Source organism: Hirundo rustica, chromosome 10, assembly GCF_015227805.2.
Source record: "Hirundo rustica isolate bHirRus1 chromosome 10, bHirRus1.pri.v3, whole genome shotgun sequence".
Classification (NCBI taxonomy): Eukaryota; Metazoa; Chordata; class Aves; order Passeriformes; family Hirundinidae; genus Hirundo; species Hirundo rustica.
The window spans coordinates 21226115-21242006 of NC_053459.1; the positions used below are offsets into that span (position 1 = coordinate 21226115).

The following is a 15892-nucleotide window of genomic DNA, read 5'->3' on the forward strand; positions in this document are numbered from 1 at the left end:
CAGACAAGAACTGCTCTGGTGCTGCTTTACACATCACCTGTTAGCAGGCAGGAGCCACAAGAAATGCAACTAATTAATCGAGGCTGTGTCCGGCTAGCGGCACATGAGCGTGCTGGAAATGAGCGTGGCCCGGCAGCCAACACACACCACAAGGGGAATAAATCCACGTGAAAACGAGCTCAAGGGGCATCTTCTGCAAGCCACCGAAACACTGAGCACGGCCAGCTCTGAGGGCACCTGAACAATGCACCTGAAGGGAAGCAGGTGGTGGCTCAGAGCAAAGCAGGTCGTTCCACGTTGTCCCGGGGCTCAGCAGGGCAGCAATGAGCACAAGCACCTCGTCCAGTAGAGACAAAGCCCTCAGAGATGCTGCCAAGGTCAAGGAGACCCAAGGCGATCTGCCCAGCAACTGCTGCTCCCATAAATTTCTTTACTCAACAGATTTATTTCTTCACAGTCATTAATACATAACGCAGTTTCAGTGAAGGGAAAAAAAAGAAAAAAACCCAACAAAAAACGATGGCGGAAAGCAAACAGCCACCGTTTCCAGTGTCAGCTCGCTCCACTACAAACAGCGCTGCTGCCTTGCAAGCCTGACTTTTGTATTTAGTCACTCCTTTTTAAACAGAAGCTATTGTTAACTTTTCACAAATGACCTGTACATGGGCAAACCTGCTCAGAGGTGGAGGGAACCGTAGGCAGGGAGGGAGAAGTCAGCCAGGACCTGGGGCAAATACCCACCAAACCCCTAAAACTGACTGAGACCTCAGACCAGCTGAGCGGGGTGACCTCTCTGGTGTTTGAAGTTGGCTTCAAAAGAGATGTTAAACGTTCAGAAGGAAGCTCAACAGTGTTTTACAATCTTCTCCTTGTTACTATCCCTTTACTGCTTAAGGCCAAGATTCCTGCCCCACTCAGGAGCTGCATTTTTTCCTCATTTATGAAAAGTTCCTTCTGGTCTTGTGCTTCTACTTGAAAAGTTCATTTTAGGGCTCCACTAGAAACAATCCTTTAAAATAAAAAGAGGCTATAGTATCAGATCTAGATGGACACATTTTGGTGTTGGATTTTTTTCTTTTTTTTAAGAGGTTGGAAGCAGTGTGTTTGTTCTTCAAAGTTTTACAAACAGGAGTAACCTTGATGTGAAACAGTGTGCCAAACCTAGCCCTTGTCTGGAAAACAGAAGGGAACAATAGAGAGGAGTGAAAGGATGTTTTTTTCAGAAGGATATTGAGGGTAAGTGAACAGGATGTAAATTCAAAGCCTTGGTTCATAAATGAAGTCTTAAAAAAAAAGCAACATGAGCAGGTAACACAGTGTTAGAACCATCAGAGAGCAAAACCAGAATGTGTTAATAAATGTGTAAAACACACTTTCAGAATCAAAGAGAAATACGTTACGAAAATACCAACACAGTTCAGTGTGAACTCATTTTTTCTTGGAATAAATGCTGAAGTGACTATGGTCAGATGGATCTGTACTCAGCAGATTTACTTCCCAAAGCGTGGACTACTTATGAAAGAAGTGTGGAGAACTTTCAGTGTTCATGTTACAGGAACTGAAGAAACACCAGCTGCTTGAGTCAAATTTTTAAATGACCTCAGATATCCTCCCTTCATACACAAGCACTTCCAGGCCTGTTATCCATACAGAAATACAGATACAAAAAATTCTTTTTGCCTCTTACTACAGCAATGGCAACAACAAGGTATTGTTCAAAAAGCACTCTCACAGTTTATCATATCTATGATAAAATATTTAGAAACCACTGAAAAACAGACTTACAGAAGTGAGCATGAAATTCTTGAACTACACTGTATATTTACTTTAAAATCTTTCCGTTTATTCTCATAGAATTGAAGAGTTTATATTTAAGTGACATTCAAATCATGCTAACTCACCTGACATGATAATCTGTTGCTGGCCTAAGGTCCTTCAGGTGATATTCTAATTCTTCTCCACTGCAGGAAAGAAATTCAAACCCAACCAATTAATAAATTATGCAAAGCAGTTTCACACTTAGCACATCTAGAGATTTTCTAGTGATGCAACTTGAAAGAAGAAAAATAATTCCTCCGAAGAGAAACAGTAGCAAACCATATACCCACGATTTGTCAACACATTTCACGTTTCTTGAAAACTTCATAAAGCCCCATATGCACAAGAAGAAAAGAATTTCTCACACCAAGTTATTCAGTAAGCTAAAAATATGGGTTTATTTCAATGCTGCCTCACATTTTGCTGATATTTGTATAAAGCTCATTGTGGTTTCCAACCCTCCCAGAGCTGAAAAGAGCGAAACCCAAACATTATTGTTGTAGTTTCTCCATATTCCCTGTTCAAAATACTTTATACAAAGTGACCCATTGAACTTCAGAGGAAGAGGCAGAGTTTCTTGCACTGTTTCACTTATTGCTTTCTCCTCCACAACCACGCTCCCTGCGAGGACCACAGCAAGGAGACATTTAATTAACACCCAAACAGCTGGACTCAGCTCTCTTTCAGTACCAAGACAACTTAAAGCAAAGTGTTTTAGACATTTTAAGGAAAAAAAAAAAACAGCATACAATCTATTAATTTCAAAAGCAGCCAACATAGTTAGGGCTATTCTTTTTCCTTCTGGCTTGTTTGCTGGTAAATGAACACTGGGCTCAGTCATGTGTTGCCAAATCTGTGAAGATTAAGGTACGGGTCAGTGCTTAATAAGTAATAGCCATCTCATGTAAGAGCTTGGCTTATTCATGACTTTATTAAAATATGGGAAACAAGAAAGCTCTCAATTTAGCATAATGAAATATTTCATAGCTAGCTGGACAAATACAGGGAGATGGCTCAAAATCAATAGAACAAAATCCACCAGAAAGCACATGCCTGCTGGGTTGCCAGAAATCCGCCAGAAAGCCTTCTATTTTATTATTTCATATAATACAATGCTCTGCAAATCCAGTTTTTCACCTCTGAAACGAGTGCACCTCCTCCCAAGGACAATGCATTCAACATATTGCAGAGTCTCTTTTGCCTATAGTAATAACAATTACTGCTGCTCCTGATGGAACATACCACATCAAGCTAAAGGCTGCAACTCTGGCCAGCAGCAGGAGACACATCACCATCAGCAGCTTTAAAACAGATGCACAACATTTCATAACCAGGGGAAAATGTGCAGCCATCAAGCACAAGAAGTACTAGAAAGTGTCCTCCGCACTTTAAAAGCTCAGCAGCGCACACTTGACTATGGAGATGCTCACGCTGGCTCACCAACAGCTGCTGCAAATGCCAGAGGAAGAGTAAAAGCAGGCAGCCTTTCCCTGGTTAATACACCCTTCTCGTGTTATCCAAGAGCTGCCTTCAGCATACCAAGAGGAATACCCTAATTCACAGGACATCTTAAGAAAGGAGATGGCTTGGTCTCGAGAGATAATTCCTTAAATGCTCTATCACCTGGACTTTATTTGATGAGATTTGGGAAGGATTAGCTATTTCACAATAGCCAAGGTCACATCTCCAAATTCTCTTTCCTAGACGTCATTAGCGGGGAGAAAGAAAGGCATAACACCATATGTACTTGATCACAGAATGAGCTCAGAGGATCACTGCAAGGAGACACACAGAAATCCCTCAGAACTTTTACTGAAGCCTGCTGAGAGCCAAGTATTCGGGTTTTTCTGGGGAGCCTCTGTAACCTACTGACCGCTGTACTCCCTCCTCTGCTCGCAAAGCAGCAGAGCCCTCACATTTTTCTCGTCAGCTGAAAATAACAAGATTTTACCGTTCGAAATTCGGCAAGCGCACACAAAACCAGCCCGTTAGGAAGGCAGCTCTCCCGGCTGCACGGTGCACACGAAAGGTTTTGACATTTAGCGCAAAAGAAAAAGCAACCTTTTCACTGGCAACGGGAGCGGCGGCGTCGCAGGCAGGATCTGCCACGTGCCGCGGAGGTGGGACAAGGGTGGCAATTAGGGACCTTGTGACATGCACTCCACCAGCTCCCCGTGAGCTCCTCTGCTGAGGAAACAGGAGGCTCAAACGGGCCTTTCTTCTGTGACTGATGGCCCTGCCAGGATACCCCCTGAAAAGCTCAGAGAATTGACTCCTAATGAAACCAGAGGAAACAGGATGCTCAAACTCGCCTTTCTTCCGTGACTGATGGCCCTGCCAGGATACCCCCTGAAAAGCTCAGAGAATTTACTCCTAATGAAACAAAAAAGGGGTAAAAATGATGGTTTTTACCTGTAAATGGTCTTGTATTTTCCATCCCTCCCTTTATCTGATAAGGCAACCTCGTAGGTACAGGTGTAAGGCAAACCGTTGTTGTGTCTATCTGCATTGAGAAGGCCAGTGGGAGGTGACCAGGAAAGCAAAACTGTTCTCGCTTGAATATTTGTAACCTATAAAAGAAACACCAGTTAATCTGAAATGCGAGGATAAACCAGTGTTCTGTGAGCATCTGCTTTTTTTGCTTGCGCCTTTGCAATCAGTTTCTTGCAAAACGGAAATTTCAGAGCTAGAGTTGAACAGCAAAGGGTCAGAAACGATCAACAACACAAACAAAACCACAAATTAACAGCAAAAAGTGATCTCTAGCAGATGAGGAATACAGAGAGAGGTTCCCTGGCAGTGAACTGGCTCATCACTGTCTGAGCACCCAGCAAAGGATGGTACCTGCTGCTGTGGCCATTCCGAGAAGGGAACTGGAACTAAGTGGAACAAAGACTTTAACTTATAGATTATTTTATACACCATTATTCTTCTAAAGTTTTTGTTGGGTAGCTTTTTCAATGAACTCTGATGGCTTTTTCAGTCATGCTGTTCCTTCTTGCCACTTGAAACCACAATAACTCAACAGCAAATAAGCAGAAAAACCCAGTTCAACCTGGAAAGTTATGCTGGCTCCAAAGCACAAGGGAAAATCATAACAGAAGTCCAACTTGTCAATTAAAAACCACATTGCAAATCAATCACTTTGTGCCTTCATAGAAGGACTGTGTGTGATCTGCAGTCACCACTGAGGGCAACAACTCTGGTCAGGAAGCTTTTTTAATAAAACATGGAAAAAATACCTCAGACTCCTGCACCAAACCAAATTTACCACCCCACCAGTGCCACTGTATTCTTCTGGGGAGCCAGGTTCACACACACAGCTTGCAGAACTAGCATCACCTTGCTCACCAGGAGAGCCACTGCCACATCAGCTGCACACAGCCAACAGCAGCTTCCCAGAGAGCAGCCTACTGTTATCAGGCCAAGAAAGAAGAATAAAAAATCCCCCCTGCCACTGTCTCAAAAGAAAACCAAATAAAAAGCAAGAGCTGCACTGGTTATCTGGGAAAGGCAGCACATTTTCACACAAGACTGCTGAAATATCCCAGGCAAGCCTCAAAGCCTCCAGAGCCTCACATGCTCTGCCACCAACTCTCCACTTTTCATCATGAAAATAACGGTGTTTCTCCTTCTTAATTGTAGGGAATACACAAAGAATATTTTTTAGTTAGCCTCCATATGGAGGAATCAAAGACTGAGGGTTTATATTCTTTATTTTTCATAAGCCATAAATTTCACTGCATCTACAATTTTGACACATTTTTGCAACACAAAGATGTTGTTATTTCAGAAGGCGTAACACGAATGCTGCAGGTGCTCAGTTACACGTTTTCTAACTTTTGTTGAGAAAAGTGAAACCCCTTAGCCACAAATTACTTGGGAATGAAGGATTAGCAATCAACATTCAGGGACTGCTTGTTTACAAATCCAGTTTCTGGGCATCCTTATATAATGGAGAATATTTACCTTCTCATGTGGAAACACATTGCTTCCAGCTGATGAGCACTGCAACTGTTGTGTCTGATGCCCATATATCAACCAGATTCTTTCTGAGCAAGTCATAAATCCATTTTTAACAGCCTGACAAGTAGGTGACACCATGAAATGTCTCATCATAAACACCATGATCTCAAAAGTTAGAGATTTTAATTTATAGCAGCACATTTAAGCCTTGCCAAAAAAAAAAAAAAAAGAAAGCCTTTGTTCAACCTAATGTGAAAAATAAGTTTTGAGGCAAGAAGGCTTAAGTAACATCAATATTTCTTTGTAAAAAACATGGACATGCAAATTGTTTTATGAATTTTCATGGCATTCCTTGCTTTCATGGCATTTTCTTACCGTATTTTTATGATGCTACGAAATCAATGTTTATTTTAAAATAATCTGGAGCAGTTAGCCCCAATACTGGGTAAGATACCTTATAAGAATCTTGAATGATTCAAGTAAGACAAATAAGTTAATTTTTTTCAGATATACACGTATGTATACACACACACATGTGTAACTGAAATTTAGCAAAGAGACTTAAGAGCTAAAAATCTGCATTTAAAATAATATTTTGATCGAAAGACTGATTAACAAGATCCAAATAGATTGTAGGGGGTTTTTTAACAGACACTACTATTATGCCAGCTCAGCCCATCAACATGCAGTTTCTTTTATTATGGAAATATGCTTGCATAATTGTTTTTCATAAATTCAGACAGACTTGGAGCTGGAGGCATGATATGCTGCCAATGTTCTATTGAAATGTTTTTCTCTATGACTACTCCCAAGGACACACGTATATATTCCACATACAGCAAAACCCTGGCCCTCCACGAACTCCAGCAATCTGCAAAAAGTTAGGTCTTGGGTTTCTTAAAATAAGAGAAAGTATCTTGTGGGCTAAGTGCTAGAAACTCAGACTATTACTCCGAAGCCAGCACGCAGAGGATGAAAGCCCAAAGCCAGTTGCTGAGCTGCTCCAGCTCCACCATTAATTTCAGAGGAAGGAGCACCCAGAGCGGCTGCTGGCTGCCTTGGAGCTCGTAGGTACACAGCAACTGCTGCTGCAGGCTTAAAAATAAACACCAGAAATTGTTAAATGCCAGTCTTAGCCGCACTGAGCACACACAGCAAGAGTAGGAAAGCAAGTGAGGGGTCACTGTCTGCAAGATAAGTCAGAAAAGGCAAATCTATTCCCTCCCTGGGCTGTGCACGTCAGCTGGGAATGGATTTATTTGTGTGGCTGGAGATAACTCTATCTGCTGCTCCCTGAGCAACAGGCTGATACCATATCACACTTACCTGCCAATATCTCCTCTCATGGCCAAAGCCACCGCTTAAGTTTACCAAGGAGCTCCTACCTGGAGCAGGAAGCACTAGCTTTGCTGTGAGAAAAGCTAAGTTAAATAAATGGGGTTATGATATGTTGAGAATAACAAGCGTGCACTCGTAGAGCAGTTCAGTATCTTTGCCTCCAACTTTTCTAACTTACAAAAACACCTTTCCAAAGGCACAGACCTGGACCAGCCCTCTCCACGCTGTAAGAACAGCCCAGCTACCACCACCATGGTGGGCTTAATGGCCCTTCTGAACTTGCAGACAGAAACACTTCACCATCAGCAAAAGCCAGCTTATTGTTCATTAACAGTGCACTAATTCCATCTGACAAAATATAAGCAGCCAGAGCATCTCTTCCCAGGCTGGGCAGGTGAACCTTCGTGCTGCTCCCGAGTTCCCCCAGCCTGTCTCATCTGCCCCCAAAATCGCTGTGCTTGCTTTGAAGAGGGCTGGCTTGGCCTTTTAGCTGAGACCTAACAAAAGATTCTCCCACAAGGAGCTCTGTAGGTCTGGTGAAAAGCACAGTTAATTAGTTTCTGAAAACTTCTCCGTTTACACAGTAAATGCCTCCTTTCTGCTCTATCAAAACTCAGTGGTGTAAATAATTATTCCATAAAAGCCCCTGGGAAAGAATCCAGCTCCTGCACCACTTCAATAAGGGTACAAGACTGATGAGTATCGGCCCTTCCCGTCTTTCAGGTAATGAAAAATGTTTCTGTACAACTTTCATTATCTTTCAAATTCCGGGTTAGCATTCACAGGCATCGTGTGGTTCGGGGGCTCATTGTATGTGTGAGAACGACACTGCAAGCAACATTCATTTACTCCCTCGAGGGCACGGTTTGAAAAGCTTGGGGGTCAGATGAATTCACAGTTATTACTGGGTTGAGATTCTGCTTTTAAATTATGTCTGTAATCCTGCAATTTTAGGCAAAAACCCCAGTGATTAAATATGAGTTTCGCTGCAGAGCGAGTCAGCGGGAGCAGGCTGCCTTTTGGAAAGCCAAGCTGATGTTTGAGCTGAGGTTTGACAGAGCCCTGGTGATTCCCCACGGGGGGTGATGTCCCCCCAAGCCCTTTGGCTGTGGGATGCAGCCATTTCAGAAAGCCAGAGTGAGGATTCCCTCCCCTCACCGAGGTTATTTGTTTCAGAGAATGCTTATTCTGTCTGTGGTAATGTGAATTAAAATTTTATTTCGGTTGACACAAAACCACGGGGGATTAAAAGCAAAAGGTGCCTTGTAAAATTCTGGCTGTTAAAAGAGACAAAGCTCTGATTAAATTTACAGCTCAGCTGCACATCTCTCAAACAGGTAACAGTATCTATTATTGAAAACAGACCTTTCATGAAGCAGTAACTTTAAAAGCGTGTGTCTGGTACTCAGAGAGGTGCCTGCGTGATCCACCGCCCAGTGACAGTTGTCCTGCAGGAGCTGCTCACAAGGCTAATCCCTTTGGATGGCTTCATCACCCCATGGATGGAGGGAGCTGCCCACTTGGACAAATCAAACCCATGTGCTGCAGACACAGCATCACCCACTTGCCACTGACTCACCACTCTGCTCCTTTGCTTTGCATAATTTCTTTCTTCACTGCTGTTTTCCTATACATTGTTTTATTTTTCATTTGTCTGTGCATAAGATTTGGCAAGAAACACGACCCAAGATGATTATTTATGCATAACATGATGTATTTCTATCAGATGTAATACTGACTACACACACAGAATCATTCACAGCAATTCATGATTTGTGAGAGTCCCGTGAGTTTAATTACTCACAAATGTCAAAGTTACAGAGAGAGAATAATAGATAATCCCCAACATCACCTCAGTAAATGTCATTATTATTGAACCAGCATTTGCCATGGTTTAGATTTTATTTCTTTTTTTAATCCTATTTTTGGTACGATTAAAGGAAAACTATTTTTGTCTTATTTTCCTGGGTTTTTTGCTTCTTTCACCTTTAAAGGCTCTGGTTACCATACATCTAATCATACAGATCTCAGAATCCTGCAATTGGCTCTAATAGCTTCTCTTCCTACCTCTAAAGATAAAAGTACGAAACAACACATTTTTCTTGTCAGCTCTCCGGATCTTTGTAAAAGCACCTGGCTGTGGCTATTGACCAAATGAGTAACATTCAGGTGGTCCTTGGTACAAAAATACTGACTCCCTCTGTACAACAAACGAGCCTAATTCTGTGCTAAGTGCACTTTCTTCCCTTCTGAGCACCCTGCAACACTTCTTTTAAGTCTTCAGCTCAGTATTGTCACTTGTTTCCACACACAGTGAAGTGACCTCCTCCCTGTGAACAGGAGCTCAGGCTGGTGTTTATCATCTCTGCAGGCCTGGCTTGGAGCGTGGCTGGCTTTGAACCAGCTCCTGCCCATGCCAGGGCACCTGCACCCACTGATGGACCAATTTAAGACCAAACACCTTCTGTATTTATTCACAACAAAAGCATCCCTCAGAGGAGAGCCCAAAAAATAAAACAGCCTGTGCTCACAGTCAGGCTCTGCCACTTCTGCAGCCAAGGCTCCCACTGCAGGATGTCTCTCTATCAGCCTCTGTCAGCTGAACTAAGTCTTCCCATGAGCTCTCCACCATTATTTTTTATTTGCTTATTTGTGCCCTGTCTCTCCAGCTGGACAGAGAAAGGTCTGAGCTCTGGAGAGCTAAGGAGACAAGCTGTGCTTTGGGATTTCTGTCTCCCTCTGCCCCATGACTGCTTCCTCCAGTGCTGGCTTGGACCATTCATTCAGACCCACAGTGCTCTTCTGGCTTTCATTTGACACACCAAAGTAGAAAAGGGCTTACAACCAGAGTTATCAATAACCTCACCTGACTGCAGTCACACTCAGCATTAAGGTTATTTACAGGGTGATTCAATTCCATCATAATTTACAGGCTTTTATAGCTCAGACAAACACAGACACTAGTAATTTGCCATTGAATAATAGAATTAGCTTAATTAAATCATGATTAAAGCCATAAATTGCTCATGACAAAATGAAACCCAGGGGAGAGGAGTAAGAGTCACCCCAGTGCATTGAGTTCCCCATTACAGTATGAATACTGGGAATTGTCCTCTGGAGACAGACAACTGGTGCAATTCCTGGAGTGGGCACAGCCCTCAAACATCCACGAGCACAAAAGATCCTTCAGATTTATACCCCAGTCAAATGAGCTAGTGGCAACAATCTAAGGGAAAAAATCAGAGGTGCTCCCCTGTGAAATCACCAGTGCGTTGTGACACAATCTACTTCTCACATCTGCTATTGTACGTTTGCGTGGCAATCTGGGCTCACATACCTGTGGTTTCTCCATTCCAGAAAGAATGTCTTGAACCCTCTTTGCTTCTGAATCAAATTCTGTAAAATAGAGAATGTGGAAAGAGGAAGAGAAATAAATCACCAAAATGAAACAAAAATTTCAGTTACATCAATAATACTTTTGGAATTTCTAAACAGGGGAGTGTGATGGTTTCATAAGGAAGACAGAGACATTACCTGCACGTGAGCATCAGCTGCCTTGTGAATTTAAGGCATGCAGTTACATGGACTAATAACACAAAAAGTTAAAAAAGGAGGGAATGAAGCTTCCAATAACTGCAGATATTCAGAAATGTGACACTACTTGTAGAGGTGTCCTCCACAAACAGTGCTATTAGCTGTGATCTGCATTCAGAGTAAACCACCCTGTTTCCAGAACTTGGCTGTGAAAGAAGCCCAGCAATTTCTCAGTTCCTGCTGAACCTCACCCTGTTTGTTTTCTTTTTTTTAACCAAAGCCACCCTCAACTCCAGTAGCAGCAGACTGCTGTCTCTTCATGGAGAAGCTGTCCACCTGCCCTCCAGGGCTCTGGAGAGGACAAGTGTCCTTGTCCCACGCAGGGAAAACCCAGGGGAGCCACCCAGATGCCTTCCCTGAGCCCCAGCACCCACCCTGCAGCCATCTGTCCTTCAATTGAGTAATGCCCAAAGCTCCTTTGTGGAGGCAATAAAGCGATGGCAAATTCCAAAGTCAGACCAGCAGCATTCCATCCTCCCTGCCTGAGCCTTGTGCCTGGTACAGCAGCTCTTGCAGGGGCTACACAGAGGAACCCACAGGCTGTGAAATGCTCCCCCTAAATTAGAGGGATAATGGTGCAGAAAGTGCTGCAGAGGCCATCCTCTGAGCAGTGCAATCAGCCTTCCCCTCATCCTCCCCCCTCAAAACAATCTTGAGGTAAAACATCAGCTTAGAGTAATGAGGTGACACAAAGCAGCTTTATTCCTTTTGGACGACAGCATAGAGAGGCCTCACTTTCCACTACAGTATTCTCTAATGGAAAACTAGGAACATATTTTCCTGTTTTTTGGATTTTTTTTCTTTCTTTTTTTTTTTTTTTTAATGTTAATGCAAAAGGTTTGCTCACAAAAGCAGAAGAACTTATCTCACCTACAGCAAAATGAGCCAGACGTACTTGGCATAGGAGGCAAAGAACATTAATAAACAGGTGGGATCAGATCAACAGCTTTCACTAATGATTCCCCCAAAACCTGACCTACTTCTCGTAGCCCAAGAATGTGTCTTTATTTTTGTCTGTGACCTGCTTTAAAAAAGTAGATCTTCTTTTTAAAAATTCCATGTGTTCGACTGCCAAAAAATAGAATTGGCTGAATGCTGATGGCAGAATTCCAGTGTAAATGCCCATCTCTCCCTAAAAGAATGCACCTTGGTGTGGACTGGGAATGACAGATCTCCTGCTGCACACATTCCTGGATTCCTTTTAGTCTCAGCCACTTGGAAAAGAAAGGAGTAGTAATATTTCAGGAGAAGTCGAGGATAGCAAGATTGGGGTTTTTTCCACAGCAGATAACCCTCGGAGTGTATTATACAGAGTGTAAACCAGCAGGATTGAGCCAGAATATGATAACACTGATTTCGAAATGACACAGATGGACTAAAATGGCTAAGGAGAAGGCTGAGATGATGATCCAAGGGAAAATGTCAAAATTTGGGGTGTTTCAGAATGCAGGGCTCCTTTCAGCATCAGTAAAGAAGTTGAACTGTGCCACAAAAGCCTGGAGCCAGATCTGCACACTGTGGAGATCCTGCAGGCTTATCTCGAAGGGATACTAATCACAAGCAGCTTCTGCAGCTCTGAGTGTAACAAAAAAGCTGCTACTATTTTATCGAAAGTTTATGGTTATTATGTCACCCCTAATTACAACCCCCAGAAGCTGAGTGTGAATCACGCTCAACCTTAAATCCCAAACATGTGGACTGAATTTTCTTTCCTCTCTCTGCTTTCTAGCAAGGATGCTCTGTCACACTGAGCAGGAGAGGAAAACAAACCCTGAAGCCCAAATAAATCTCATTTCCCTCTCCCATGAAAGGGGATTGCTTTGTACAGTAACTGAGTCCTCCGACCCTCTGCAGGTCAGGGCTGAGGGTTCAAACTGCTCCAGGCACAGGAACTGACTCCAAGAGTCAAGGGAGGTGGCTGTGCCCAGCAAATAAATAATAACTTAATTACTGAAATCAAACTTCTCCATGAAGAGTCCCCATTCAGGGAATTTTTTACATTAATGTCCCAACTATGTATCTTGTTCATACAGAAGCCTTGGGTTATCACAGACACATGGACATTTATGAGGTCAATATGGACATTTATGTGGTCAATATGGACATTTATGTCAAGTGTTTATACAGAGAAGCTGGAGTTGGAAGAAGACAAAGTCTTCTCCAAAGACTTCGGGGAGAGGGAGAGAAGGAATGGGATAACACATAATATATATGTTATATGTTATCCCATATAACAATGGGATAACATATAACAAATAATGCCTTGTGAAAATAAAGCAAATATTGAAGGCAGAAAGCAATAAATATCCACAAACAGCATCTATAAAAGCATCAGAGAACACCCCATGTTGAAAGGGGACCTCAGCAGTTATCAAGAATTATAGTATTTACAGCCTTTCAAATACTTAGTTTCCCACTTCAAGAGCCATTTGAAAAAATAAATCTCAGGCTTCTATGGATGGCTGACTTCTTTTCTGTAATAAACATGATTATTCACAGTCTCCTGAGCTAGACTAAGCTAAGGAGAACGAGACCTGTCCCAAATCCCTCCCTCAGCAGGGAAGTTGCTCTGACCCACCAATCTGAGTATCAAGCTCAACATCTTCCTTCCGAACCAGCAAAGAGGAGAAAGCCTTCTGAAACAGAAGGCACAGAGAAGGAAAGAAACCATCTGATAAGCTCTATCTGATAACACTGAGCTGCTGGAAGGCCTTTCCCCTGCTCTCTGTTGTTACTCAGCCCACCAAGGACTATATACTCTAGATTAGCTCACTGGAGCATTTAGGGTCAAGGAGCATGAGCATCTGCTGGATGCCACAGATGCAATGGTGGAGAAGTGGGCAAGAACAGCAGCAAGAAAAAGGCAAGTCTTGATGTAAAACAGGAGATTCAGGTTCAAAAAAGCTACCTAGAACTGCTCAGGGAAGGTGGTGGGTGGCTGAGCATGATTCACCTACCTGGCACTAATTGTCCCTGAGTAACAGACAGTTGATTTGCATTTCAATCTTTGTCCTTTCCTCTCCATCAGCTGACTGAGCTGAGTATCTGACAGGAAGACCGAAAATCTCTGCATATCAAACCCCCAAACGCTGGGGCTGGCAGGGGCAGGCAGCAGGAGCTGCTTTCCTCCCCTGCCATAGGAACAGAAGCTCCGACACGTCAGGGAAGAGCCCAACTAACACTTCAGGTCATCGTCCCATTTTAACTTTTCCTCTCAACATCTGTTCCCCACATCTGTCATGGCAAAACTCTTCCTCCTAGGAGGAAGCTGGGGGTGGGGATGAATTCCTTGTCAATGCTCAGTGGGGTCCTCTGAGGGACAGCACAAAAATCCGAGTTACCCTGCTAATCTCACTGTCTGAGAGATATTACAGCTCTCCCAAGTTACAGCATTAGGTTCTAATTCCCAGGCTGGGAGTTCTTTGGATCCAATGTTTCAGACTAATCTTTTATTGCAGAAAAGTCAGCTGAAAGACCTGGACCACATCAAGTCCTCTCTTTTTTTCAGAGCTTCGAATCATAAACAAAACTCTATAGATACAACCAGGAGTAAATGCCCCTTAAAACGAAACACTTTCTCAGCAGCTGTTTGGTGCTAACAGGGTTTCAGTGTCAAGTCTTGCTGAACTAAAGCCTTTTATTCTGTGCTTCTGTTAGCCTGTGTCTATGTTCCTTTCTGCACGTACAGCACAAATATAGTTTTCAGACCTTTCCAACCATACTTTTAAACACCAAGCGCAGCTTTAAAAAATGGAAAAAAATGTCAGTTCAAGGTAAGTCTGAAGTTTCCATCAATAGTTTACATGTTTGCATGAACAGCAGCTGTGTATGTAAATGGTTTGAAATAGCTAAAAGCTCTAAACTAATTAAGATTTTCCCATTGCAAATACACATTTTAGGTTTGTTCTGCATTCTTTCCTTCGAAGAGAGGAAAAGGTCCAGCTCAAGACTTAGCTTCTGGCCACAGAAAGTATTTACTGTTTCAACAGCCTTTCCATTCCAAGGGAATGACATCAGCACTAGCACTTTGCAAACTCTGAGTCTTAATTCTCAAGCAGAGCTCCATGCTCACAGATATGCCAGTCATAACATGACATGCTTTCTCAGAATTTGTTCCAGATTTATCGGGGCTGTGACCGGCTTTAGTGCTGGGAAAGATCTTTCATCAGTCACGTACAGCACAACCGACAGCCCCCGAGAAAATGAACTCTTCAAAACACAGCCCAGCTCCTTTGTGAGCTGCCTGCCGATGTCAAAGCTTAAGGCACCAAGAAGAACAAATAGACTTCCAGGGCATTGCAGAAATATAAGTTAATAAGCTCCTTGTACAAGAACAAACCTAAAGCTGCAGATGGCACGCAGCAGCTGAGTCACAGGACCAGAGGGGATGTGACAGAGTCACCGAGTCCATCCTCCTACACTGAAACATGATCACCCATCCCCAAACCATTGCTCTGAGACTGCTCCCTAGCTCGTTTTTCCAAAATAAATGACAATTAAATAAATGACCTCCAGCCCCGTGATCATGGTAATCTCCAAACTTCTCAGCTAGGCGAACTAGCACAGCATCCAACTCTTCATCCCAGGGAACATGATCTCAACTCTCCCTGCTGCATCTAAAACATATCCCTTCTTTCCTGCACTGTTCCTTCTTTCCTACACATCTGCCCCAGGCGAGTTCATCACCCCTTTCTTTGTTGCTACCTTCCACATACTTGTAGGAATTCCTTCCTTTAACAAAACAAGCTCATTTCTCCACACCTGTCTTTGAGAGACTCCACCTGCTGCTGTCCTCTGCCACATTTTTAGATTGGTCTCCATCCTCCTGAAGATGTGGCACAGCCCTGCCCACCACATGCCAGCTGAGGTCCTGGCAGCATCAAAACTAAGGACCCATTCACAGAGCTTGCTTAGAAGTTTCCTCTTCTCTTTGTCCACAGAATAACTTGACTCTTGGGGTTTGTGATCTCCTATTCCTCCCAGAACTACCACCTAATTTAAAAACCAGCAGGTTAGAGAACAACTAGCTGCAGCGCAGTACATGGCTCTTGCCTTGACCAAACTTCTTCTCCGAAGGTCATTGCAGAGCTCTCCTCCTGTCTTGTCCTCCTTCCCTGACCCATCACAAGCACTCTCAACCCTATCAGAGCCTGATATGGGCTATAATTTAATAAGC

The 15892-nt window shown here is 43.1% G+C and overlaps 1 protein-coding gene across 2 annotated transcripts in view; it reads right to left on the reverse strand.

Annotated features, from left to right (window-relative positions):
* Window positions 1–15892, reverse strand: part of FNDC3B (fibronectin type III domain containing 3B) — a 185830-nt gene that overhangs the window by 56638 nt on the left and 113300 nt on the right. For both annotated transcript variants that reach the window (XM_040073988.2, XM_040073989.2), the window contains 3 exons: window positions 10460–10518; window positions 4231–4388; window positions 1902–1961 (listed from right to left, as the gene is read on the reverse strand). In XM_040073988.2, the coding sequence (XP_039929922.1) occupies window positions 1902–1961; window positions 4231–4388; window positions 10460–10518 (277 nt within the window). The remainder of the gene's footprint in view (window positions 1–1901; window positions 1962–4230; window positions 4389–10459; window positions 10519–15892) is intronic.